Source organism: Mesoplodon bidens, assembly GCF_964165515.1.
Source record: "Mesoplodon bidens genome assembly, chromosome: 17".
Classification (NCBI taxonomy): Eukaryota; Metazoa; Chordata; class Mammalia; order Artiodactyla; family Ziphiidae; genus Mesoplodon; species Mesoplodon bidens.
In genome coordinates this window covers 2,578,407-2,604,018 of record NC_138174.1, presented here as the reverse complement: position 1 = coordinate 2,604,018, position 25,612 = coordinate 2,578,407, and the positions used below count along the sequence as shown (strand labels likewise).

General features: G+C 42.5%; 2 protein-coding genes across 5 annotated transcripts in view; one reads left to right on the top strand and one right to left on the bottom strand.

Annotated features, from left to right (window-relative positions):
• SACS (sacsin molecular chaperone) overlaps positions 1 to 15,949 on the top strand; it is a 69,969-nt gene extending 54,020 nt beyond the window's left edge. For both annotated transcript variants that reach the window (XM_081215052.1, XM_081215053.1), the window contains one exon: positions 3,162 to 15,949. In XM_081215052.1, the coding sequence (XP_081071178.1) occupies positions 3,162 to 14,719 (11,558 nt within the window). In that variant the 3' untranslated portion in view covers positions 14,720 to 15,949. The remainder of the gene's footprint in view (positions 1 to 3,161) is intronic.
• Positions 15,950 to 17,601: 1,652 nt separating this feature from the next.
• Positions 17,602 to 25,612, bottom strand: part of SGCG (sarcoglycan gamma) — a 46,813-nt gene continuing 38,802 nt past the window's right edge. Inside the window, exons 7-8 of one of the 3 annotated variants that reach the window (XM_081215056.1) lie at positions 23,542 to 23,665; positions 17,602 to 18,264 (exon numbers count right to left, since the gene is read on the bottom strand). In XM_081215056.1, coding sequence (XP_081071182.1) covers positions 17,941 to 18,264; positions 23,542 to 23,665 — 448 coding nt within the window. In that variant the 3' untranslated portion in view covers positions 17,602 to 17,940. Of the gene's footprint in view, positions 18,265 to 20,183; positions 20,977 to 23,541; positions 23,666 to 25,612 lie in introns of those variants that run through there. The other 2 variants (XM_081215054.1, XM_081215055.1) reach the window with 2 other exon arrangements.

Below are 25,612 nucleotides of genomic sequence, written 5' to 3'. Positions count from 1 at the left end.
TGGCCGCCAGCTCCCATTAGGGACGGCTGGACTGTTGCACAATGCTGAGTGTCAGTTATTGACTGTCTTTTTTTTTTTAATAACAAGTTTTGACTCAACATGTATTATTTCCCCCCAGTTCATGTTTCACTTGGAAGATCAGAGTATGTAAAATTTGCTTTACAGAAATTGTTTTTATAGTAAACATTATTTTTTGAGTCAGTCTCTTCCTTGAAGCTGAAATAAATTTAGAAACCAAATCATTGTTATGCTGATAATTCATATAAATATTAACTTTGGTTTCTAGCCTGTATTAAAAGTGGCTGATCATCCACAGCTGCTATGACTATATATTCTTATATTTTTAAGGTGTGAGCAAAGAGGAAGACAGGATCTTGATGTCAGCAGGCTGCACAGTTAGCACCTGCCCTGGGGACTCTGGGTTGTGTCGGCCATCTCCCCACTTGTTGTCCGTCTCCTATTAGGGATGGAAACTAGGAAGCCGAAGCAGTGTCAGTGATGACTTCTTGAGAGAAGTTTGGTCACGAGTGCTGTTCTGAATGACGCTGGTGCCTTCCGAGGTAGAATGAGGTTTCCGCTGGCCCCCTTGGGGTGTTAGGTGCTGCCCCCAGGCTTGCAGAGTGCCCAAGGGAGTGCTGAGCCCGCTGGCGGGCTGTCCTCGCCTTCCCTGTGTGCTCATTCTCTTTCCCTTTTTTCCTTTTTCTTTGAAGGTTTGACTGACTGATGGCATACCATTTAATTGGCCCCTCACCTTATTTTGAAGTAGACTGTAATATCCTATTTCCATTCATGTTGAAAATCTTTCTCAAAGTTAGGACTGAACATAAACACATAAAACAAAAAATGTAGTGCAATCCTTGAATAGTGATTCAGCATATCGATGTGATTATCTTGAACCGATCTATAGGAAAGCACAAACTACCCTGAGAAGAGCTATTTCTAAACAGACACATCTGATGAGAGTTTAGATAAGCACTTTCTGTCTCCAGGGATACCTATCAGTACTACGTAACCTCTTTTGACAGTGCTGATGATTTTAAAGACTAGGCCACAGAAACACGAGTCATTTATTAAAACGCTGTGAAATTATTTTACTGATACTGTTGGAGATGCTTTACAATTTCAATGACTTTCTAATCCAGGGCAGGGAGACTTCTTTCTGTGTTAACATTTATATATTAGGGTAAAAGCTAAAGGCTTAAATACGAAATAAACAGAAATCGGGACTTCAGATTGAATTGACTTATGTACTTAGAATTGTGTCCTACTACATTTTCTCTCTCCTTTATTTTCCCTGCTGGTTTTTCATTTGAGCATGACTGGTGTTAATCGCATGTTACGTGTGGTGTGCGGGTTTTATTGGCATTTTATTTACACATTGATATTAGCTAACTTTCCTGAAGGTATGTTTTATAAGTTCCAAAGTTCATGCAAGCATATTGGATAGGATTATCTACAAAATGCATGTCATGTGCCAATTATTAACGTAGGACACAGTGTGGTGCGTATTTGATTTTTTGGTTGAGTGTTCTGATTTTTAATTTCTAACCCTTTTTTGTATCTTTGGTATTGTATCCTTGCCTTACTTGTGATTTGGAAATTTTATTATAGTTAATTCAATTCAGTAAGCATTTTTTAGAACATTAAACAAATTAATTAAAAAAATTGTATCTTAATGGGACTCATAGACCAAGAAGGCTATGCTAGTCAGACTATTGACAAGATGTATGACTTCTTAAATATTACTACTTGACTTACCCTAAGTCACACAATGTAGAAACTGATAATAATCAGAATGTGGGTATTGATGTCTTCAAAAGTTGCAAAAGTATGCCCTTGCTTAAACTTCTATGGCAGTAATTTTAAATGTCTTATTGTAACATGAAAGATAATTTTCTTGGTAGAAAGTAAGGTCATCTTCCTGATGTGTGAGTCTGGAACAAGGGTGTCCTTCCTTGGTTAACAAATGCTGATACAGAAAAATTTCAAGGGGCTTGAGGTGTGCCCCCTTTTATAACTTTTTCTAAAATTAGTCTTTTAAGAGTATAGAAATTACGTGTACCTAGGAAGAAAATGGAATATTAGTTTTCCATAAGATTGAATTTGAGATGCTTTTTATTTCTCTATATGGGCAAATAACATACCTATAGGTACCTAGTGTTACTTTAAAATTTTGTTACTCCTGGTATTGCAGATAAAATACTCTGAAACACAACATGCACTTAGAAATAAAATGTTATTTCCTAGACCACTGATTAAAAGTCAGCAAAAATCTTTTTTTCCCCAGAGAAAACCTGATTAGTCTCTTAGTTTATAAAACATCTGGGAGTGGAGCTGCCTTGTTGGGGGCAACCCTGCCTTCACAGCAGGGCCCGCTTCCCCTGTTGCTTGTCCCTGAAGCACTTCTGCAAAGCCCAGATCCCAGAAGAACACACTTTACTTTGTGCTAAGTACCAAGTAAGCGCTGCCTCGGAGGGCTGTGACTGTGCTCCGTACCCAGACACGTGCACAGAGCGGTCTTAGAGCTAGAACCTCAGCCTCATCCTTTCTCCAGATGAGAGAATTCCAGTCCCAGAGAGGCTGTGTGACCCCTAACTCCTCACACATCTAGTTACTGGTGGAGAGGAAACTCCAGTGTCCTGGCGGCCTCAGCTCCTGGCAGCCTTGGTTAGCTGGGACAGGGTGCTAGCACCCGTGTGCTCACTTGGGCCTTGCTTTATCCTGTGGCCACCCAGCTCCTGGAAACTGGGCCTCCTTATAAATTACTTACCCTTAAATAAAAGGGTACTTATTTAAACTTTATCCACATTTTCTTTGGTGCTTTTATTTGTGAACAAATCACCACTAAAAATTATTTTCCATGTTGATTCTATTTGTAGGGCATTATAGGATAATTTTTAAAACACATCTAAATGCATTTTAGATATTTATTTAAAATAAGCACTTTCCAGAGAGAATTATCACTCCCACAGGCTATTATAAATATGGATTTATGTGTGATCAGCCCAGTTATGCCCAATTTTTCCGTTTTCACAGTGTACTTAAAACTCTCAAAATGACTTTCTAGTACTATTTAATCTGTCTAATCTATGAGAATAGAAAGTTAAATAAGTTACAGTAGAATTGTATGTATTCATAAAATTTCTTTATGTGATTTACAGGAAGACCGTGTACCCAGCTACAGCTTCTAAACCCAGAACGTTTTGCACGTCTTATCAAAGAAGTAGTGAACACATTCTGGCCTGGCAGGGAATTGATTGTTCAGTGGTATCCATGTGATGAAGACAAAAAGCACCCATCTATTTCATGGCTTAAAATGGTGTGGAAGAATCTCTATATACATTTTTCAGAGGATTTGACTTTATTTGATGAGATGCCACTCATCCCTAGGACCTCACTAGAAGAAGGTCAGACGTGTGTGGAACTCATCAGACTCAGGATCCCCTCATTAGTCATTTTAGATGATGAATCTGAAGCACAGCTCCCAGAATTTTTAGCTGATGTCGTACAAAAACTTGGAGGGATTGTCCTTAAGCAATTAGATGCCTCCATACAACATCCACTTATTAAAAAATACATTCATTCGCCATCCCCAAGTGCTGTTCTGCAGATGATGGAGAAGATGCCTCTGCAGAAGCTGTGCAACCAGGTTGCATCGCTCCTTCCAACGCACAAAGATGCCCTAAGGAAGTTCTTAGCTAACTTAACTGATAGCAGTGAAAAGGAGAAAAGAGTAATTCAGGAACTGACAATATTCAAGCGCATTAACCATTCATCCAGTCAGGGGATCTCCTCCTACACCAGGCTGAAGGGCTGCAGGGTCCTGCACCACACATCCAAGCTCCCGGCTGGCCTACGCCTCTCCATCTCAGTCGTGGACAGCAGCGATGAGGCCACCATCCGCCTGGCAAACCTGCTCAAGGTGGAGAAGGTAAAGACCACCAGCTGCTTAAAGCTTATCTTAAAAGACATCGAAAATGCATTTTATTCACACGAAGAGATGACACACCTTATGTTGTGGGTCCTCGAGAATCTATCCTCTCTTAAAAATGAGAATCCAAATGTGCTTGATTGGCTAATGCCATTAAAATTCATTCAGATCTCACAGGAGCGGCTGGTATCAGCCAGTGAGCTCTTTGACCCTGATGTGGAAGTATTAAAGGACCTCTTCTATGATGAAGAAGAAACTTGTTTCCCACCCTCAGCTTTTACCTCACCAGATATTCTTCACTCTTTAAGACAGATTGGTTTAAAAAACGAAGCCAGTCTCAAAGAGAAAGATGTTGTGCAAGTGGCTAAAAAAATTGAAGCTTTACAGGCCAGCTCTTGTACAAATCAGGACATTCTCCTGAAGAAAGCCAGAACGCTCTTACTGGTCTTAAATAAGAACCATGCCCTGCTGCAGTCATCTGAAGGGAAGATGGCCCTGAAGAAAATCAAATGGGCTCCAGCTTGCAAGCAAAGGCCTCCAAACTACCCAGGCTCCTTAGTCTGGAAAGGGGATCTCTGGGATCTCTGTGCACCCGCGGACATGTGCGACGCGGCCCACGCCATTCTGGTTGGCTCATCCCTTCCTCTTGTTGAGCGTGTCCATGTGACCTTGGAAGAAGCTTTAGGTATCTTTACAAAACCTGGTATCAATGCTGTCTTAGAGCACTTTAAAACTGTTGTCGATTGGTACACTTCGAACACCTTTACTGATGAAGACTACTATCAATTCCAGCACATTTTGCTCGAAATTTATGGATTCATGCATGATCATTTAAATGAAGGGAAGGATGCTTTTAGAGCCTTAAAATTTCCGTGGGTTTGGACTGGCAAAAAGTTCTGTCCTCTCGCCCAAGCTGTGATAAAACCGTTTTATGATCTTGACCTTCAGCCTTATTTGCACAGTGTGCCTAAAACCATGGCAAAGTTCCACCAGCTGTTCAAGGCCTGTGGTTCAGTAGAGGAGCTGACGCCAGATCACATTTCCATGGTCATTCAGAAGGTGTACCTCAAAAGCGGCCAAGACCTCAGTGACCAAGAAAGCAAACAGAATCTTCATCTTATGTTGAATATTATCCGATGGCTTTATAGCAATCAGATTCCAGCAAGCCTCAACACACCAGTTCCTATACATCATAGCAGAGATCCTTCCAAGCTTATCATGAAGCCAATTCATGAATGCTGTTACTGTGACATCAAAGTTGATGACCTGAATGACTTACTGGAAGATTCTGTGGAACCAATCATTTTGGTGCATGAGGACATACCCATGAAAACTGCAGAGTGGCTGAAAGTCCCGTGCCTCAGTACAAGACTGATCAACCCCGAAAACATGGGCTTTGAGCAGTCAGGACAAAGAGAACCACTGACTGTAAGAATTAAAAATATTCTGGAAGAATACCCTTCAGTGTCAGATATCTTTAAAGAACTTCTTCAAAATGCTGACGACGCGAATGCAACAGAATGCAGCTTCATGATTGACATGAGAAGAAACATGGACATTCGAGAGAATCTCCTAGACCCGGGGATGGCAGCATGTCATGGGCCGGCTCTGTGGTCATTCAACAACTCTCAATTCTCAGATTCGGACTTCGTGAACATAACAAGGCTAGGGGAATCTTTAAAGAGGGCAGAAGTTGACAAAGTTGGGAAATTTGGTCTTGGGTTTAATTCCGTGTACCACATCACTGACATTCCCATCATCATGAGTCGAGAATTCATGATAATGTTTGATCCCAACATAAACCACATCAGTAAACACATTAAAGACAGATCTAATCCCGGGATCAAAATTAATTGGAGTAAACAGCAGAAAAGACTTAGGAAATTTCCTAATCAGTTCAAACCATTCATAGACGTATTTGGCTGTCAGTTACCTCTGACTGTGGAAGCACCTTACAGCTATAGTGGGACTCTGTTCCGACTGTCCTTTAGAACTCAGCAGGAAGCCAAAGTGAGTGAAGTTAGCAGTACCTGCTACAACACAGCAGATATTTACTCTCTTGTGGATGAATTCAGTCTCTGTGGACACAGGCTTATCATTTTCACTCAGAGTGTAACCTCAATGTATCTGAAGTACTTGAAAATTGAGGAAACCAATCCCAGCTTAGCTCAAGATACAATCATAATTAAAAAAAAATTGTGCTCTTCCAAAGCATTGATTGCACCTGTCATCAGTGTTTTAAAAGAAGCTGCTAAGCTCATGAAGACTTGCAACAGCAGTAACAAGAAGCTCCCCGCTGATGCACCCAAGTCAGCTTGCATCCTTCAGATCACAGTGGAGGAATTTCACCACGTGTTCAGAAGGATTGCTGATTTACAGTCACCACTTTTTAGAGGTCCAGATGATGACCCAGCTGCTCTCTTTGAAATGGCTAAGTCCGGCCAATCCAAAAAGCCATCGGATGAGTTACCACAAAAAACAATGGAGTGTACCATGTGGCTTATATGTACCTGCATGGATACAGGAGAGGCTCTCAAGTTTTCCCTGAGTGAGAGCGGGAGAAGGCTGGGAGTGGTTCCTTGTGGGGCCGTGGGAGTTTTTCTGGCTGAGATCCAGGACCAGAAGTGGGCTGTGAGACCACAGGCTGGAGAGGTGTTCTGCTATTTACCCCTACGAATCAAAACAGGATTGCCGGTTCACATCAACGGGTGCTTTGCTGTTACTTCAAACAGGAAAGAGATCTGGAAGACAGATACCAAAGGACGCTGGAACACCACCTTCATGAGACACGTGGTTGTGAAAGCTTACCTAGAGGCACTCAGCATCCTGCGTGACTTGGCCACAAGTGGGGAGCTGATGGACTATACTTACCATGCAGTGTGGCCTGACCCTGATCTGGTTCATGATGACTTCTCTGTAATTTGTCAAGGATTTTATGAAGATATAGCTCACGGGAAAGGGAAGGAATTGACAAGAGTCTTCTCTGATGGATCCACATGGGTTTCCATGAAGAATGTGAGATTTCTAGATGACTGTATACTTAAGCGAAGAGATGTTGGTCCAGCAGCCTTCAAGATATTTTTGAAATACCTCAAGAAGACTGGGTCGAGAAACCTCTGTGCTGTTGAACTTCCTTCTTCAGTAAAATTAGGATTTGAAGAAGCTGGCTGCAAACAGATACTGCTTGAAAATACATTTTCAGAGAAACAGTTTTTTTCAGAAGTGTTTTTTCCAAATATTCAAGAAATTGAAGCAGAACTCAGAGATCCTTTAATGAATTTTGTTCTGAATGAGAAAGTTGATGAGTTCTCAGGAATTCTTCGTGTTACTCCATGTATCCCTTGCTCTCTGGAGGGGCATCCTCTGGTTTTACCATCAAGATTAATCCACCCTGAAGGACGGGTTGCAAAGTTATTTGATACTAAAGATGGACGATTTCCTTACGGCTCTACTCAGGACTACCTAAATCCTATTATTCTGATTAAACTCGTCCAGTTAGGTATGGCAAAAGATGATATTTTATGGGATGACATGCTAGAACGTGCCGAGTCAGTAGCTGAAATTAATAAAAGGGATCACGGTGCTGCTTGTCTAAGAAGTAGCATCCTGTTAAGTCTTATTGATGAAAAACTAAAAATAAGGGATCCTAGAGCAAAGGATTTTGCTGCAAAATATCAAACAATCCCCTTCCTCCCATTTCTCACAAAACCAGCAGGTTTTTCTTTGGACTGGAAAGGTAACAGTTTTAAGCCTGAAACCATGTTTGCAGCAACCGATCTTTATACAGCTGAGCATCAAGATATAGTTTGTCTTTTGCAGCCAGTTCTAAACGAAAATTCACATTCCTTCAGAGGCTGCGGTTCAGTGCCACTGGCTGTTAAAGAGTTTTTGGGGTTACTGCGGAAGCCCACAGTTGACCTGGTCGTAAACCAGTTGAAAGAAGTTGCAAAATCAGTTGATGATGGAATCACATTGTACCAGGAGAACATCACCAACGCTTGCTACAAATACCTTCATGAAGCAATGATGCAAAGTGACATCACTAAGATATCAATTATTGAAAAGTTAAAAACCTTTAGCTTCATTCTAGTTGAGAATGCATATGTTGACTCAGAAAAAATAGCTTTTCATTTGAATTTTGAAGCAGCCCCATACCTTTACCAGTTGCCTAATAAATATAAAAATAATTTCCGTGAACTTTTTGAAAGTGTGGGTGTGAGGCAGTCTTTTACTGTTGAAGATTTTGCCCTTGTTTTGGAATCTATTGCTCAAGAAAAAGAAACAAAACAAATAACAGAAGAGAATTTTCAGCTTTGCCGGCGAATAATCAGTGAAGGAATATGGAGTCTCATTAGAGAAAAGAAACAAGAATTTTGTGAGAAAAATTACGGCCAAATATTATTGCCAGATACTAATCTTAGGCTTCTCCCTGCAAAATCTTTATGCTACAATGATTGTCCCTGGATAAAAGTAAAGGATAGCACTGTAAAATACTGTCATGCAGATATACCCAGGGAAGTGGCTGTGAAACTAGGAGCAGTACCAAAGCGACATAAAGCCTTAGAAAGGTATGCGTCCAACATCTGCTTTACAACGCTGGGCACTGAATTTGGACAGAAGGAAAAACTGACCAGCAGAATTAAGAGTATCCTTAATGCCTATCCTTCAGAAAAGGAAATGCTGAAAGAACTTCTGCAGAATGCTGATGATGCAAAGGCTACAGAAATCTGTTTTGTGTTTGACCCTCGACAGCATCCAGTTGATAGGATATTTGACGACAAGTGGGCCCCCTTGCAGGGGCCAGCACTGTGTGTGTACAACAACCAGCCTTTCACAGAAGATGACGTCAGAGGGATTCAGAACCTCGGGAAAGGCACCAAGGAAGGAAATCCGTGTAAAACTGGACAATACGGAATAGGATTCAATTCTGTGTATCACATTACAGACTGCCCTTCTTTTATTTCCGGCAATGACATCCTGTGTATTTTTGATCCTCATGCCAGATACGCACCAGGAGCCACATCTGTTAGTCCTGGACGCATGTTTAGAGATTTGGATGAAGATTTTCGGACACAGTTCTCAGATGTTCTGGATCTTTATCTGGGAACCCACTTTAAACTGGATAATTGCACAATGTTTCGGTTTCCTCTTCGTAATGCGGAAATGGCAAAAGTTTCAGAAATTTCTTCAGTTCCATCATCAGACAGAATGGTCCAGAATCTTTTGGACAAACTGCGGTCAGATGGGGCTGAACTTTTAATGTTTCTTAATCACATGGAAAAAATTTCTATTTGTGAAATAGATAAAGCTACGGGAGCCCTAAACGTGCTGTATTCTGTGAAGGGCAACATCACCGATGGAGACAGGCTGAAAAGGAAGCAGTTTCACGCATCTGTAATTGACAGTGTCACTAAAAAGAGGCCGCTCAAGGACATACCGGTTCAGCAGATCACCTACACTATGGATACGGAGGACTCTGAGGGAAACCTTACCACCTGGCTAATTTGTAATAGATCAGGTTTTTCAAGTATGGAGAAAGTATCTAAGAGCGTTATATCAGCTCACAAGAACCAAGATATCACTCTCTTCCCACGTGGTGGAGTAGCTGCCTGCATCACCCACAACTACAAAAAGCCCCACAGGGCCTTCTGCTTTCTGCCCCTCTCTTTAGAGACGGGGTTACCGTTTCACGTGAACGGCCACTTTGCTCTTGATTCAGCCAGGAGGAACCTGTGGCGGGATGACAACGGGGTGGGCGTTCGGAGTGACTGGAACAACAGCTTAATGACGGCCCTGATCGCTCCTGCGTACGTCGAGTTATTAATCCAGTTAAAAAAGCGCTATTTCCCTGGTTCTGACCCGACGTTATCGGTCTTACAGAACACGCCTATTCATGTTGTAAAGGACACCTTAAAGAAGTTTTTGTCATTCTTCCCAGTCAACAGGCTTGATCTACAGCCAGATTTATACTGTCTGGTGAAAGCACTTTACAGCTGCATCCACGAGGACATGAAGCGCCTTCTACCCGTTGTGCGGGCTCCGAACATTGATGGCTCCGACCTGCACTCTGCAGTTATAATCACTTGGATTAATATGTCGACTTCAAATAAAACTAGACCATTTTTTGACAATTTGCTGCAGGATGAATTACACCACCTTAAAAATGCAGACTATAACATCACCACACGCAAAACAGTGGCAGAGAATGTCTATAGGCTGAAACACCTGCTTTTGGAAATTGGCTTCAACTTGGTTTATAACTGTGATGAAACTGCTAATCTGTACCACTGTCTGATAGATGCCGATATTCCCGTTAGTTATGTCACCCCTGCTGATGTGCGATCTTTTTTAATGACGTTTTCCTCTCCCGATACTAATTGCCATATTGGGAAGCTGCCTTGTCGTCTCCAGCAGACTAACCTGAAACTTTTTCACAGTTTAAAACTCTTAGTTGATTACTGTTTTAAGGATGCAGAAGAAAACGGGATTGAAGTGGAGGGACTGCCCCTTCTCATTACACTAGACAGTGTTTTGCAAACTTTTGATGCAAAACGACCCAAGTTTCTAACAACATACCATGAATTGATTCCATCCCGCAAAGACTTGTTCATGAATACATTGTACCTGAAGTACAATAATATTTTACTGAACTGTAAAGTTGCAAAAGTGTTTGACATTTCCAGCTTTGCTGACTTGTTATCCTCTGTGTTGCCCCGTGAATATAAGACCAAAAGTTGCACAAAGTGGAAAGACAGTTTTACAAGTGAGTCTTGGCTTAAGAGTGCATGGCATTTTATCAGCGAATCCGTAAATGTGAAAGAGGATCAAGAAGAGACAAAAGCAACCTTTGACACTGTTGTTGACACCCTAAAAGACTGGGCATTGCTCCCTGGAACAAAGTTTACTGTGTCAGCCAATCAGCTTGTAGTTCCCGAAGGTGATGTTCTGCTTCCTCTAAGTCTCATGCACATTGCAGTCTTTCCAAATGCCCAGAGTGATAAGGTTTTTCATGCTCTCATGAAAGCTGGCTGTATTCAGCTTGCTTTGAACAAAATCTGCTCCAAAGACAGTGCATTTGTTCCTCTGTTGTCATGTCACACAGCAAACATAGAGAGCCCCACAAGCATTTTGAAGGCTGTGCATTATATGGTCCAAACCTCAACTTTTAGAACTGAAAAATTAGTAGAAAGTGACTTTGAAGCACTTTTGATGTATTTCAACTGCAACTTGAATCACTTGATGTCCCAAGATGACATAAAAATTTTAAAGTCACTTCCATGCTACAAATCCATCAGTGGTCGCTATATGAGCATTGTGAAATTTGGAACATGCTATGTGCTTACAAAAAGTATTCCTTCCGCTGAAGTGGAAAAATGGACACAATCATCGTCCTCTGCATTTCTTGAAGAAAAAATACACTTAAAAGAACTATATGAGGTGCTTGGTTGTGTACCTGTAGATGATCTTGAGGTCTATTTGAAACACCTCTTACCCAAAATTGAAAATCTCTCTTATGATGCAAAATTAGAGCATTTGATCTATCTTAAGAATAGACTCTCAAGTATTGAGGAATTGTCAGAGATCAAGGAACAACTTTTTGAAAAACTGGAAAGTTTATTGATAATCCATGATGCTAACAGTCGACTAAAGCAAGCCAAACATTTCTATGATAGAACTGTGAGAGTTTTTGAAGTTATGCTTCCTGAAAAATTGTTTATTCCTAAGGACTTCTTTAAAAAATTGGAACAACTTATAAAACCCAAAAATCAAGTTGCATTTATGACATCCTGGGTAGAATTCTTAAGAAATATCGGACTAAAACACATCCTTTCTCAGCAGCAGTTGTTACAGTTTGCTAAGGAGATCAGTGTGAGGGCTAATACAGAAAACTGGTCTAAAGAAACATTGCAAAATACAGTCGATATCCTTCTCCACCATATATTCCAAGAACGAATGGATTTGTTATCTGGAAATTTTTTGAAAGAACTGTCTTTAATACCATTCTTATGTCCCGAGCGGGCCCCTGCCGAATTCATTCGATTTCATCCTCAGTATCAAGAGGTAAACGGAACGCTTCCTCTTATAAAGTTCAACGGAGCACAGGTGAATCCAAAATTCAAGCAGTGCGATGTGCTCCAGCTGTTATGGACGTCATGCCCTATTCTTCCAGAGAAAGCCACCCCCTTGAGCATCAAAGAACAAGAAGGGAGTGACCTTGGTCCACAAGAACAGCTGGAGCAGGTTTTAAGTATGCTGAATGTGAACCTGGACCCCCCTCTGGATAAGGTTATCAATAACTGCAGGAACATATGCAACATCACAACTCTGGATGAAGACATGGTCAAGACTAGAGCAAAGGTCTTAAGGAGCATATACGAGTTTCTCAGCGCAGAGAAAAGGGAGTTCCGTTTTCAACTGCGGGGCGTTGCTTTTGTGATGGTGGAAGATGGCTGGAAGCTTCTGAAGCCAGAGGAGGTGGTGATCAATCTTGAGTACGAGTCTGATTTTAAACCGTATCTGTACAAGCTGCCTTTAGAACTGGGCACCTTTCACCAGCTGTTCAAACACTTAGGCACTGAAGATATCATTTCAACCAAGCAGTATGTTGAAGTGCTGAGCCGCATATTCAAAAATTCTGAAGGAAAACAGTTAGATCCTAATGAAATGCGTACCGTTAAGAGAGTCGTTTCTGGCTTGTTCAAGAGTCTACAGAATGACTCGGTCAAGGTGCGGGGCGATCTCGAGAACATCCGGGACCTTTCACTCTACCTGCCAAGCCAGGATGGGAGGCTGGTGAAGTCCAACATCCTGGTGTTTGATGACGCCCCGCATTACAAGAGCAGGATCCAGGGCAACATTGGTGTGCAGATGTTGGTGGATCTCAGCCAGTGCTACTTAGGGAAAGACCACGGGTTCCATACTAAGCTGACTATGCTCTTTCCTCAGAAACTCAGACCTCGTCTGCTGAGCAGCATCCTCGAGGAGCAGTTAGATGAGGAGACTCCCAGAGTTTGCCAGTTTGGAGCGCTGTGCTCTCTTCAGGGCAGGCTGCAGTTACTCTTGTCCTCTGAACAGTTCATCACAGGCCTGATTAGAATCATGAAGCATGAAAATGATAACGCTTTTCTGGCCAACGAGGAGAAAGCCGTACGACTCTGCAAAGCTCTAAGAGAAGGCTTGAAAGTGTCCTGTTTTGAGAAGCTTCAGACAACATTAAGAGTTAAAGGTTTCAATCCTATCCCTCAGAGCAGAAGTGAAACTTTTGCTTTCCTGAAGAGGTTTGGGAATGCAGTCATCCTGCTCTACATACAGCATTCAGACAGTAAAGACATTAACTTCCTGTTAGCCTTGGCAATGACGCTTAAATCAGCGACCGACAATTTGATTTCCGACACTTCGTATCTAATTGCTATGCTAGGATGCAATGATATTTACAGGATCAGTGAGAAACTCGACAGTTTAGGAGTGAAATACGACTCTTCAGAACCATCGAAACTTGAACTCCCAATGCCCGGCACTCCGATACCTGCTGAGATTCATTACACTCTGCTTATGGACCCAATGAATGTCTTTTACCCGGGGGAATACGTTGGGTACCTTGTTGATGCTGAAGGTGGGGAGATCTATGGGTCGTACCAGCCGACATATACATACGCCATTATCGTACAAGAAGTTGAAAGAGAAGATGCTGACAACTCTAGTTTTCTAGGAAAGATATATCAGATTGATATTGGTTATAGTGAATATAAAATAGTTAGCTCTCTTGATCTGTATAAGTTTTCAAGGCCAGAGGAAAGCTCTCAGAGCAGAGACAGTGCCCCTTCCACACCCACCAGCCCTACTGAGTTCCTGGCCCCTGGTCTACGAAGCATCCCTCCTCTTTTCTTTGGTAGGGAGAGCCACAAGACCTCCTCTTCGAAGCATCATTCCCCCAAGAAGCTTAAGGTGAATTCTTTACCAGAAATTTTAAAAGAAGTGACATCAGTGGTGGAGCAAGCTTGGAAGCTTCCAGAATCTGAAAGAAAAAAGATTATTAGGCGGTTGTATTTGAAATGGCACCCTGACAAAAACCCAGAGAATCATGACATTGCTAATGAAGTTTTTAAACATCTGCAGAATGAAATTAACAGATTAGAGAAACAGGCTTTTCTAGATCAAAATTCAGACAGAGCCTCGAGGCGAACGTTTTCAACCTCAGCATCCCGATTTCAGTCAGAGAAGTACTCATTTCAGAGATTTTACACTTCATGGAATCAAGAAGCAACGAGCCATAAATCTGAAAGGCAACAACAAAATAAGGAAAAATGCCCACCTTCAGCTGGACAGACTTACTCTCCGAGGTTCTTTGTTCCCCCCACCTTCAAGTCAGTTGGTAACCCAGTCGAAGCACGCAGATGGCTACGACAAGCCAGGGCCAATTTCTCAGCCGCCAGGAATGACCTCCACAAAAACGCCAACGAATGGGTGTGCTTCAAATGTTTCCTCTCTACCAAGCTGGCTCTGATTGCCGCCGACTATGCTGTGCGGGGCAAGTCCGACAAAGATGTGAAGCCGACTGCACTCGCACAGAAAATAGAGGAATACAGTGAGCATCTGGAAGGCCTGACGAATGACGTCCATACCTTGGAAGCTTACGGTGTAGACAGTTTAAAAACAAGGTACCCTGATCTGCTGCCTTTCCCACAGATCCCGAATGACAGGTTCACTTCTGAGGTTGCCATGAGAGTGATGGAATGTACTGCCTGTATCATCATAAAACTTGAAAATTTTATACAACAAAAAGTGTGAACACATTTAAAGAAAAAGCAGAGCTAGGTCTTGAATGTGTTGTAGCACAAGTATGAATTGCTGTCCTTAAGCTTCCTTGCCAGTTATTTAGGAATTGCGAAGCACACTGCAGACTGTTTGGGGAGAATTTTGGAGTTGTTATTAACATGAATTTCAACAGAAGACATTAACTGGATCTAAGAACTATTTTGAGGCTGGTGGTGAACTGTGGAATAGATAAGAGTCTCTCTGACTCTGGTTAGGGTGAAGTTAGTTTTATGTCTTCCATGTAGTATTTTTTGAAGGAGCTAATGAAACACTGGACATATCATTGGTTTAAACAAATAAGGGGAATTAAGTCTTTGGAGCTTATTCTCTCTTTAAGTGGATCCTCTTGGGTGTGTTATTTTCTTATCAGCTGGATCTGATTATGAATTTGTTGCAATTTTACATATTAGACCCTCAGTACATGTATAACATGGTACAGTACTTTACTCCTGAATATTACTTGAGACTCTGCAGACGGTACTGCTGGGATGCACTGAGTGCACTTTACATCCTTGTTCTGGATGTCCTCCCGCCCTGGGTTTACAGGCTTCCTGGTTCGTGAAGGTAGCACGTGGGAGATCCCAGTGGTGGCCGTTCTGGCCGCTGGATGTGAATACTGCTTCCAAGAACTGCCTGCCAAAGCGACGTCTGTCACCTGTTAGAACATTTGCTTTATGTTTGTTTGTACATATTTTCCACAAACGTCATAATTTATATAGTGTGGTTGAACAGGATGCGATCTTTTGTTGTCTAAAGGTGCTGCAGTAAACATTTTTTGTCCTTCAATGTGGCATTAGTGGAGTTTTTTGGATTTCACTTCGAAGGCATTAAAAAATTGTAAAATCATGTGACAATATCTAGTAAGTTATAAAAGAGGAATTATCAGCTTGTTTGCCCCACGAACAATTCAGAACTGACATTTAATTTTTATCATGTTTGAATGTCCTACAAACATACTTCTTTTGCAGAATGTAAAAGAAAGGTGATGATAATTAGTTTCTATAAGTGTGCTGGCTGTAAATGATGCTAAATATAATATTTTATGCAATTAAGGGCTTATGGAACATATTAAAACTTTTTTACTTTTATTGGTAATAAGGAATGTTTGCACCTCCACTATTGTATTGCTTCTGGATGTGAAGCCATGTGATAATTTCTTCTATTAAGTGCCACAATTTTAATAAAGCAAATGTACATATGAAATCATTGTAGCTGGTATTTCCTGAGAAACAGTTCCTTGAAAATCAAACTTAATATCTTCCTATATGAAGTTCTGACCTGTGTGTATATGTGCGTTTATTGGAAATATTAGGATAGAACTTTCCTATATATTTTATACTGGAATTTTAATAGGTTCCTTTTCTTATGACTGAATATAAAGTACTTGACATATACTAGGTTTATTAGGTACTCACTGATTTTGTTGAGTTGATTTTATTTTGCCTTTTTAGGGAATAAAATTAATTGACATGTGGTATACATATGTATTTGGAAATACGTTAAATATGGTTCTTCTCTAGGTAGAGGCTGGATTGATACCGACCTTGCCTCAGGGGAGGGCTGTGTGCTTGGGGCCAATTCACATTTGAGCCCTAACAGGTAGGACATGTTCATCTTTACACCTCAGGGACAAGTCTTCTAAATCCTGCAGACCAGGCTTGGAATTTTCTGTTCCGGGGCGACCCAAACGCTGGGTCTCCAGCTGTCTGGGACTTTCTTAAGTTCTTGCTACTTTAAAACTCAGATTCGACACTTGGAATATATTTCATTGCTTTTGGATATTAAAATGTACACAGAACACCCTGTCTGGCTTTTGTGGTAGTCGATCTAGGTGGAGTTTTGTGTTTTTTCTAGACTTCCTTTAAAAGAAAAAATACAGGTCCACAGTCCCTTATATGAAACCCTTGCATCCAAATGTTTTTCAGAATTTGGATTTTAGAACATTAATACCAGTGCATATAAACTGGGTTTAATGAGGCTTTTCCATCAGAGTCGGGCAGCTCCCTTTAATCAAACACATTAGTATTTCTGCAGTGAGACCATGAATACCCACCCACAGTAAACTACACAGACATGAGAAGTAGCCTCATCTAAATTTAGGTCAGGTTTTGCCACCCATAGTTTGCAGTAGATGTATTTGGAAAGTTTCCATTTTTTGGAACTTTTTAGATTTTGAAATTCAGGGTAAGGAATTTTGGACCTGAACTATTTTTTGTATTAGGCTCCCCCACCCCTTTATCCTATTTTGCTTTTTTTTATTAAAAAGAAGGTGGAAACTGCCAGCTGGTGTGGGCGTAGCTGCTCCTGAGAAAGGGGTTGGAACAGGCCTTCTACACTTGGGAGCGGGTTCTGTGCTTCCCCGTGAGCGGAAGGGCTGAATGCTCCACAGCCTCCAGGGGGAGACCAGAGACGAGCCTGAGAATGATGGTGGGAAAATGTTCAAATAATGTTCAGTCAAATAAAGAGAACAGGTCTGCTTTGGGGACCGGTGGGGTTGTCTTTCATTAGCGCCAGCTGATATCTTCTGTCCTTCCAATATTTTGCAGACCTCAAGGATAAAAGCTAGTAGAAAACAGCAGTTAGATGAGATTTTAATGAGTCATGTATGACTCCGGCTTCTACCAGAGACTGAGAACCAGCAGGAGACACACGGACACAGACCTGGGAAGAGCTCTCCTTCCAGAAGCTGACTCGCCATCGCGCGGGCCGGCAGGTCCACGACCTGCAGGGCGCGCACCCCACGGGCAGGAGCTGCAGTCGGCAGGTGGAATTTCTTAAAACTCTGGCTTCTGATGCTTCTTCTCCATTTATCTTGTTTTGACAAGTTTAGCCTAAAGTATCGTCACTTCTTCATTGGGTTGGAAGCCAGTCCCGGGCACCCCGTGCCGTCAGGTGTGGGAGAGACTGGGGAAGACTTGGATACCAAAGCCAACGCGAGGTACATTTTACTGAAAAATAAGAACTATGTGTTTAAAATTTGGGCTTGTTTCTCCTGTAGCTGCTAAGTGGCCCGGGAAGTGCCCTCATTTATTCTGGATAGAAAGCCCAGGACAAAAGGTGAAGCTGCACTGACTGTTCAGCTCAGAATCCACCTTTTTTCCTCGGTGCCCTTAGACCCGCTTGTTCCACCTGCTTGTTTATACGTGACCCAAAGTTTGTTTGGTTATTAAACCACAGCCTATTTGCAGTGGCACTTACAATACGGAGAAGCCAGCTAAAGCCAAGGGGGAAGAGGCGTGTTGGATCAGGGAAGGGAGGGGACGAAAACCAATACAAATTGACCCAGCCTCGCGGGAGCTCCCACCCTGCTTCCCTGTCCGCGCACGAGTGGAGACTGACCTGGGGGTGCCCGGGCGGGGGGACCTGAACTCGTGTAGGGGCTGCAGAGTCGGAGCCTGCAGGGGTGGGAGAGGTTCGGGGTTGTTCTGCTGAAAGGTCTTAGCAAGTCCATTTTGCTGCAAATCCAACTTTACTATTAAAGCTGATATTCTGATCTTCATCTTTTTCACTTGTGTCTGCTTCTCAGTCGGTTCGGAAATTGGAAAAGAAACAAGGACTATTTTGCGAGGTCACTAAAATATCAGCACTTGACGGTCAATAAGCACTTAGTGTGTAGGGTTATCTGTGTGTATGCCTCATTGGGTACATTCATAAGCATGGCCTTACACCTTTAATGGAAATTTAAGTTCCACCGTATAATGTACTTAAGAAGACAGGTTTATGTAATACATCTTAGAATACAGCCCATCTAAAAGTTCTTATTCTAAGCAAGGAGAAATTCCAGATCACTCTGTAGAATGAAACAACTTTAGCGATGATTCTCCATTATAGCAGAGGAGCAAAAAGATCTGATTTACACCTTTTGTTTAAAAGGTTCTATTCCCCATACTTTGTTTTTCTCGACCTCACTTTATCATCGGCGTCATTTTTTTTGACAGGTACACGCATTCTATGAGAACCAAACTAGTTTAGAAATGTTCCATGGTGATCCTGTGTTCCATCTACATCAACTGGGCTGGACGACTTTTTCCTTTTGCACAGACATGGTACAGGAAAGTACATAGGACACAAGAACGGCAACATTATTTACTGTGACAATAGGAACGTCAGAGCAAGAAAGCAGACATTCATTTTAAAAATCAGGACTCAACTAAATGGAAAAGGCAAATACCAACTTATAATCTAAAGCCCTCCCCCGCCCCCAGAAACTAGGAGCATTATATTCAGAGTTGAGTTTGCCCTTAACTGCTTAGGAAACACTGTACTTTTGTTTTGTAATCTCAAGTGTTTATGACACTAGTAATTTAGTAGTCGCAGAGTTGTCAGAAGTGGGCTGCACTGTTAACACCTTGTCAAAACAGCACTGGAAATAAAGACTCACTTTTCTCTCAGTTCTGAGACTGTGGAAAGTGAAACTGAAGTTGTGTGTATAGTTATAAGTCCTTTAATTAGAAAGTTGCAGTGCTGGGCTTCCCTGGTGGCGCAGTGGTTAAGAATCCCCCTGCCGATGCAGGGGACACGGGTTCGAGCCCTGGTCTGGGAAGATCCCACATGCCACGGAGCAACTAAGCCTGTGCACCACAACTACTGAGCCTGCGCTCTGGGGCCCGCGAGTCACAACTACTGAGCCTGCGTGCTGCAACTACTGAGGCCCACACGCCTAGAGCCCTGCTCCACAACAAGAGAAGCCACTGCAATAAGAAGCCTGCGCACCGCAACAAAGAGTAGCCCCCGCTCGCCACAACTAGAGAAAGCCCGCGCGCTGCAACAAAGACCCAACGCAGCCAAAAATAAATAATAAATTAATTTTAAAAAAACCCAAAGCTGCAGTGCTGTTGGTCCCACCATGTCTTGTGCCATGTGGGGATTCTAATGCTAACAACTGGTAAACCACAAACCAAAACCGACACCCACGGCTCTGGGTGCCAAAGGGTATTTTACAGAGTGAGTGAGTGGCCTCTACAAAACCAACGTGCTCATGGGTTCAGTGTGCCCACCGGATGCAAATACAAATCACACAGCCGACGGTGAGTGTAAGAGGCTGACTCCATGAGGTTCCACCTGGTGCCTCACCTGTCCCATCAGGTGAGCATGCCTGCTGGGCAGCTGGGAGCTCCTGCCTACTCGCGGTGTGATTCTGGTGGATGACAAACCCCTTTGGACTTTAGTTTCTCCACTTGTCAAGTGAGCACCAGCCCGTCTACGCAGGTATCAGGTAGATTGGTGCCGCGGATGGAATGAGACACAGGTCAAAGTTGTCTGAAGTTAAAACCGATGTGGAAATGCAGGGTCACAGTTTAGTTTAATTTTAACAGATACTGTGTGACCTTGTGACTTGTCTCATCTGAACCTTTTTTATCACCAGTAACTGGGGGAAAAGTAGTACCTACCTCAAAGAGTTATGCGGATTAAAGAAAGTAAGACAAACTGTGAAGTGTATGAAAAATGTAGGTTGATTTTTATTGCTCATTGACTATATAAAGAAAGCATGGTTTTGTATAATTTATTCTTCTGACTACATACTGAAAATCAAATCAACCTTAACATCCCTTCAAAACTTGAAGATTTTCTTGTGAAACCTGGCACACGTTGCATTAAAATGAAGAGAGCACTTACAGGTTTGAGCGACACAGAGGAAAACCTCACGGCACCTCAGCAGGACCACGGCTACTCTCATGGGGAGTCAGATACCCACAGCTGATATTCCACACAGCAGTTCAATATTCCACTGTAGATCGACACGTACAAGAAAGGGAAAGTCACAATGCTTCTGATGGAAATGAATCAGTCTAGTGGAATCAACACATTCTCCTGATATTCCTTTGACTTTTGTGTCTAAGGTCCACCCGCCACTTTGAGATCACGTAGTTTCATGGGAACACTTGCACTGGTATATTTTTCTTTCTGAGCTCCTTTCAAAAGCAGGTCCTACTTCCTTCCCATGTGCCAACTCAGCTTTACTTTGTCGAGTTGCTCCAGGTGTGAAGGCTTGAGGTCAGCACTCCAAAGCTCACCGAAACAAGGCAGGTAGCTCTGTGGAAGATGCCCCTGGTTTAGAGGCAGATGTGACTGTTCTCGTGGCATGTGGTACCCACGCCGGCCACAGACAGGTAAAGCTTCCCATCTGGACACGCACAGATTTCGTAGAGTCCCTGCAAGCTGCTTGCGGGACCCTGAGTCCCCTGAGCCAACTTGGGTAAACATATGGTTTCAGCATCGAGCACAAGCTGCTTGGGAGAGAACGAGAGATGAAGTGGTCAAGGAGGAATGAACGCAACAAGCATGAAATTGAATGCTCAAAATGTTCCAAACAAATTCGCTGTTCCTCTGCAGAGAAAATGAAGTAGGCACCTGGCTTGACTGAAATCATATTACAATTAATCTGATTCTTTAAAAGCCTATTTCTAGTTTACATCCAGGCAGGGGATAAATAGTCCTTAGGAACTGGAGGGAAGTCATTTTTTTCTTTTACTCATTCTGCTAGGCGAGCTAGAAAAATGTACGATGCGACACTTTTATGAAGACCTTTCAGAATTATTTGACCAAAATCATACAATTCTTTGCCTGATTCACATTTACCTTGTGTTCCACTTTGACCTTCAGCTTCTCCTCCCTATTAGGATAAAGTATTGATACAAGCCACAGAAGTAGATTCATCTTAGTCATTTTAACATGTGATTGTTGGAATTTCTCCTGATTTTATTTTCCTGTGAGAGGCAATTAAATTCATCCTAATAGCTGTCAACCATTTCCCCAGCTTTTTTTTTTTTCTTTTTTTTTGTGGTACGCGGGCCTCTCACTGCTGTGGCCTCTCCCGTTGCAGAGCACAGGCTCCAGACGCGCAGGCTCAGCGGCCATGGCTCACGGGCCCAGCCGCTCCGCGGCATGTGGGACCTTCCCAGACCGGGGCACGAACCCGTGTCCCCTGCATCGGCAGGTGGACTCTCAACCACTGCGCCACCAGGGAAGCCTTCCCCAGCTTTTAAAATATTATTTGAAACTCTACTGCCTTCTATTAAATGCAGGAAAGCAGCAGACACACAGACAACTAAAATAAGATGAAAGCCACTGGATTTTTTTGTTCCTATCGAGGTTTAGTTGAACTGAAATACAAACAAATGGCCATTTATTGAGATCTGGTAATCTGACAGCTTAAGAAAATTAAGTGTGGTCACACAGAGCTGCCAAGCCTGACCAGGGCACTCACTTATCAGAAGGAATTAAACCATGTTTGGGAAGGTTCCATGTTCTTCCTCGCCAACAAGGTTGGACCCCTCCTTTGTTTTACGTGGCTCTCATCCTGTATACTCCAAGCTTTTAATAAACTGGCGTCTGCGTCTGTGTCCCCTCTCGGGATGCTGACCTCTTCACGGAAGCGGTGGGTGACAGTACACATGCGTGATAGGCAGGCTTTGTCCTGGGGTCTGGGTCACTGTCAGAGGAGGAAGTCAAGTGGGTTTTTTTTTTTTTTAGCGCAGAACCTATTTAGGTTATCATCTAATGCTTTGGGTTCTGCCCAGTTCTTTGCTTTTCCCTAACTTGTTGGCTTCTCCTCTCTCCTTTTTCCTGGTTAATTGGTTAATTTTTTTCTAGTTATTTTTTTTCCTGTCCTTCCGGCAAACTCTGGTCACTGATGGTCCATATACTGCTTTCTTGTTCATCTTCATTTGCCTTTTTGGGAGAATATTTTCTGGGAGGCCAGACATCTCTTCACTTTGAACTAGCTCCCAGTGATAAGGGGTATCAACTTCAAGTACGGGTCAGGCTGAGTGCTATTTTTAAAATGACACCGAATTCATGAAAATAAGTAATATTATTTCAAAACTAAGATCAGTATAGATTTTTTTCAAGGCAATATGCTTCCGGTACATAGTGACATTATGATTTAGTAATAAGATTCCAAAATTCCTGGCTTCCACTTTTGCATTTATCTGCTCCATGCATCAAAACTTTGTAAGTTACAACCTGCAGGGGCTTCGCCTGATGACCTTGGTTTCCCACCAGCGGGCTGCCCTCGAGGGTCCTGTGTACTCAGGAGCTGCCTTAACAACACCTCCCTCTTACTATTAAATTAGTGTCATTTCAAAGCTATCTTACCGCACTGGGGTCTCATAACCCTGTGACACTGTGAAGTAAACACTAGCTCCCGTACTTGACAACTGAGGGGGTAGGCCCAGAGAGGCCTGTTAACGTCCCTGAATTCACACAGTAATTGGCAAACTGATCTCGCGCTAGAAAGGTCAAGAGCGGGGAGCCTGTACCCTGCTGTCCGTTATAGCCACAGTTCGTATCAGCGATGTTTTATTTCTGGACCTGAGGTTCCGGGTTTTTTCTTCCTGTAGCTCTTACTTTTCATATTTAATTTTCACTTACCCAGAACTTGGTGCGAGCGAGCACCCCTGGCAGTAACAGATGGCGGTTGTCACAGGTAACTCCTAGTGACAGCCCTACTGAGGGAAGTTGGACCACTAGGAAGTGGCATACTGATGTTCTCTGGAAGCTCTGAAAGTCTAGTATTTTTTCAAAGCTGAAAATAACAAGAGACTTGATTGCACAAATACCAAACAAAGCGGTCTGGATCCAACAGAGAATTAGTTTAACCTTTCTTGGCCCTTCTTTCAGTGCTAAATTGTCTTTTCCTTCCTTTCACATTTTCTGTGCTATGCCTTTCATGATGTTTCTTTACAAACGACCATCAATTTACTCTGCTGATGCCTTAATGGACAAGCATGTCATCAGTGCTCAGGGGACTTGTACAACGGGAGGCCCACCCCGCCCCCATCTATTGGACTCACTGTCCCATCACTGCTGTGAAGAACGATGTCAATCTGGGAAAGGGCCTCCATTTTCCCTGCAGCAGCTTGAATATGAACGCCTTTCGGGGCGTCCATGCTGAGACTCCGTGTCGGGGATTCTAGTCTGAAATGAGGGAGAGAAACCAGGAAAAATAGCATAAAAAACAGCCACCCCCGGAATCCCCCAACAAAGGGCTTAGCATAGAAAATATAATCAGTAAGGTATATGGTATTTTCACTCATTCTTGAATGCTAACATATAGTAAGTTACTCATCGATAAATCCAGAAATAAAGTGCAGTGAAGAATTTTAATTTCCCATCAATGGAGTCTATGAAATTAGCATCCTCTGAAAATAGATGCAAATATTAGACAGTCCTAGCCCTGTGCAGTAGCTTCGACGGCGTGGTTGGCACTCTGGCACACCACAGCAGAAGAAAATGCTATTGGTGAACATCTCTGGAAAACTATTTTTTAGCCAAAATACAAACTTCTTCGGGAAAAAGAGAAATTTAAGGGCAACGCGTACATTTGCTAACACGTTCAGAAAATAGGATGTAAATTTGGACTCTAGGTGTTGTTTGCTTTTCTTTTCTTTTCCTTTTTTTCATTTAGGAAGATTACAGGGCAGATGCAAAGATTTCTTTTGGAAAAATACTGAATTAATGGAGTTGACAGGGTGGAGACTGGCCTCCGCTGGCGTTGTTTTTGTAAAATGTATTAGCATCTCCTTGTGATGTAGTCAAACACAGATACAGAACCAGGAACACAGGAGCAGAAAAATTCTCTTATTTGCCTCCGCCTGGAAAAGACTGAGTTTCCACCAGATGGCACAACGTGATCACTGGACAGGTTTTTCAGCTGCTCCAATCTGACTCAACCAAAAGTTGAAAGGGGGACTTCCTTGAAATGTGCAAAGATCCACAAGAAGGAGAACAGGATGGAAACCCTCCCACTGCAGGGTAACAGCAAGGTGGAGGTGGGTAAGAGACAGAAAGGGTAATGTTTAAGAGGAGAGAAGCGTCTGGTAATGAATTTGCTGCTGAGTTGACTGAGTTGACTTTTACAATTTTTTAAAATTGAAGTCTAGTTGATTTACAATGCTGTGTTAATTTCTGCTGTACAGCCAAGCGACTCAGTTATACATACATATATTATATTTAATATTCCTTTCCATTATGGTTTATCATAGGATATTGAATATAGTTCCCTGTGCTATACAGTAGGGCCTTGTTTTTATCCATTCTATATATAAGTTTGCACCTGCTAATCTCAAACTCCCAATCCATCCCTCCTCCACCCCCCTCCCCCTTGGCAACCGCCAGTCTCTTCTCTATGTCTGTGAGGCTGTTTCTGTTTTGTAGATAAGTTCATTTGTGTCATATTTTAGATTCCACATATAAGTGATATATGGTTTTTGTCTTTCTTTGTCTGATTTACTTCACTTAGTATGATAATCTCTAGTTGCATCCATGTTGCTGCAAATGGCATCATTTCATTCTTTTTTATGGCTGAGTAGTATTGATCGACTTTTAAATCAGGTGGATTGTTCCCTTTGATCAGCAAGTTTCTTGTCTACCACTATTTGTTATGGAAAACAAAGCTTCCTTATGTACATCTCAGTATGTAAGATCTGATCTGTTACACATTTTAAAATATTACTTTGAGTGCGAGGAAACAGAGACATTCCTAGAATTTATCGGTCAAATTCTGTTGGGTTTAGGTGTTGGGGAAACACGCTGTATCTTCATGAGCCTGGTCTGCTGATCGCAGGCCCCTTCTGACTTTGCTAACTGCCTGCATTTCTCCTGCCAGGACTGATGAAAGAAAGGGGAGGGGAGGGAAGGCAGGGGAGGGAGGTGGATGGGTGAGCAACTGCACAGGTCGGGCCTGTTTCAGGGACCCTGGTGAGGGTGAGTCTGCTTCAAAGACCAGTTCTCAAACCGCAAACGACCTCAACAGGCCCAGTGACTAGCTGTTAACGGCATTAGACTGCGATGCTCCTGGGAGAGCAACCTTCGTCCCCTTTGTGTCATTTCTATCCCTGAAGGTGAAACGTTTCAGTGCAGCAC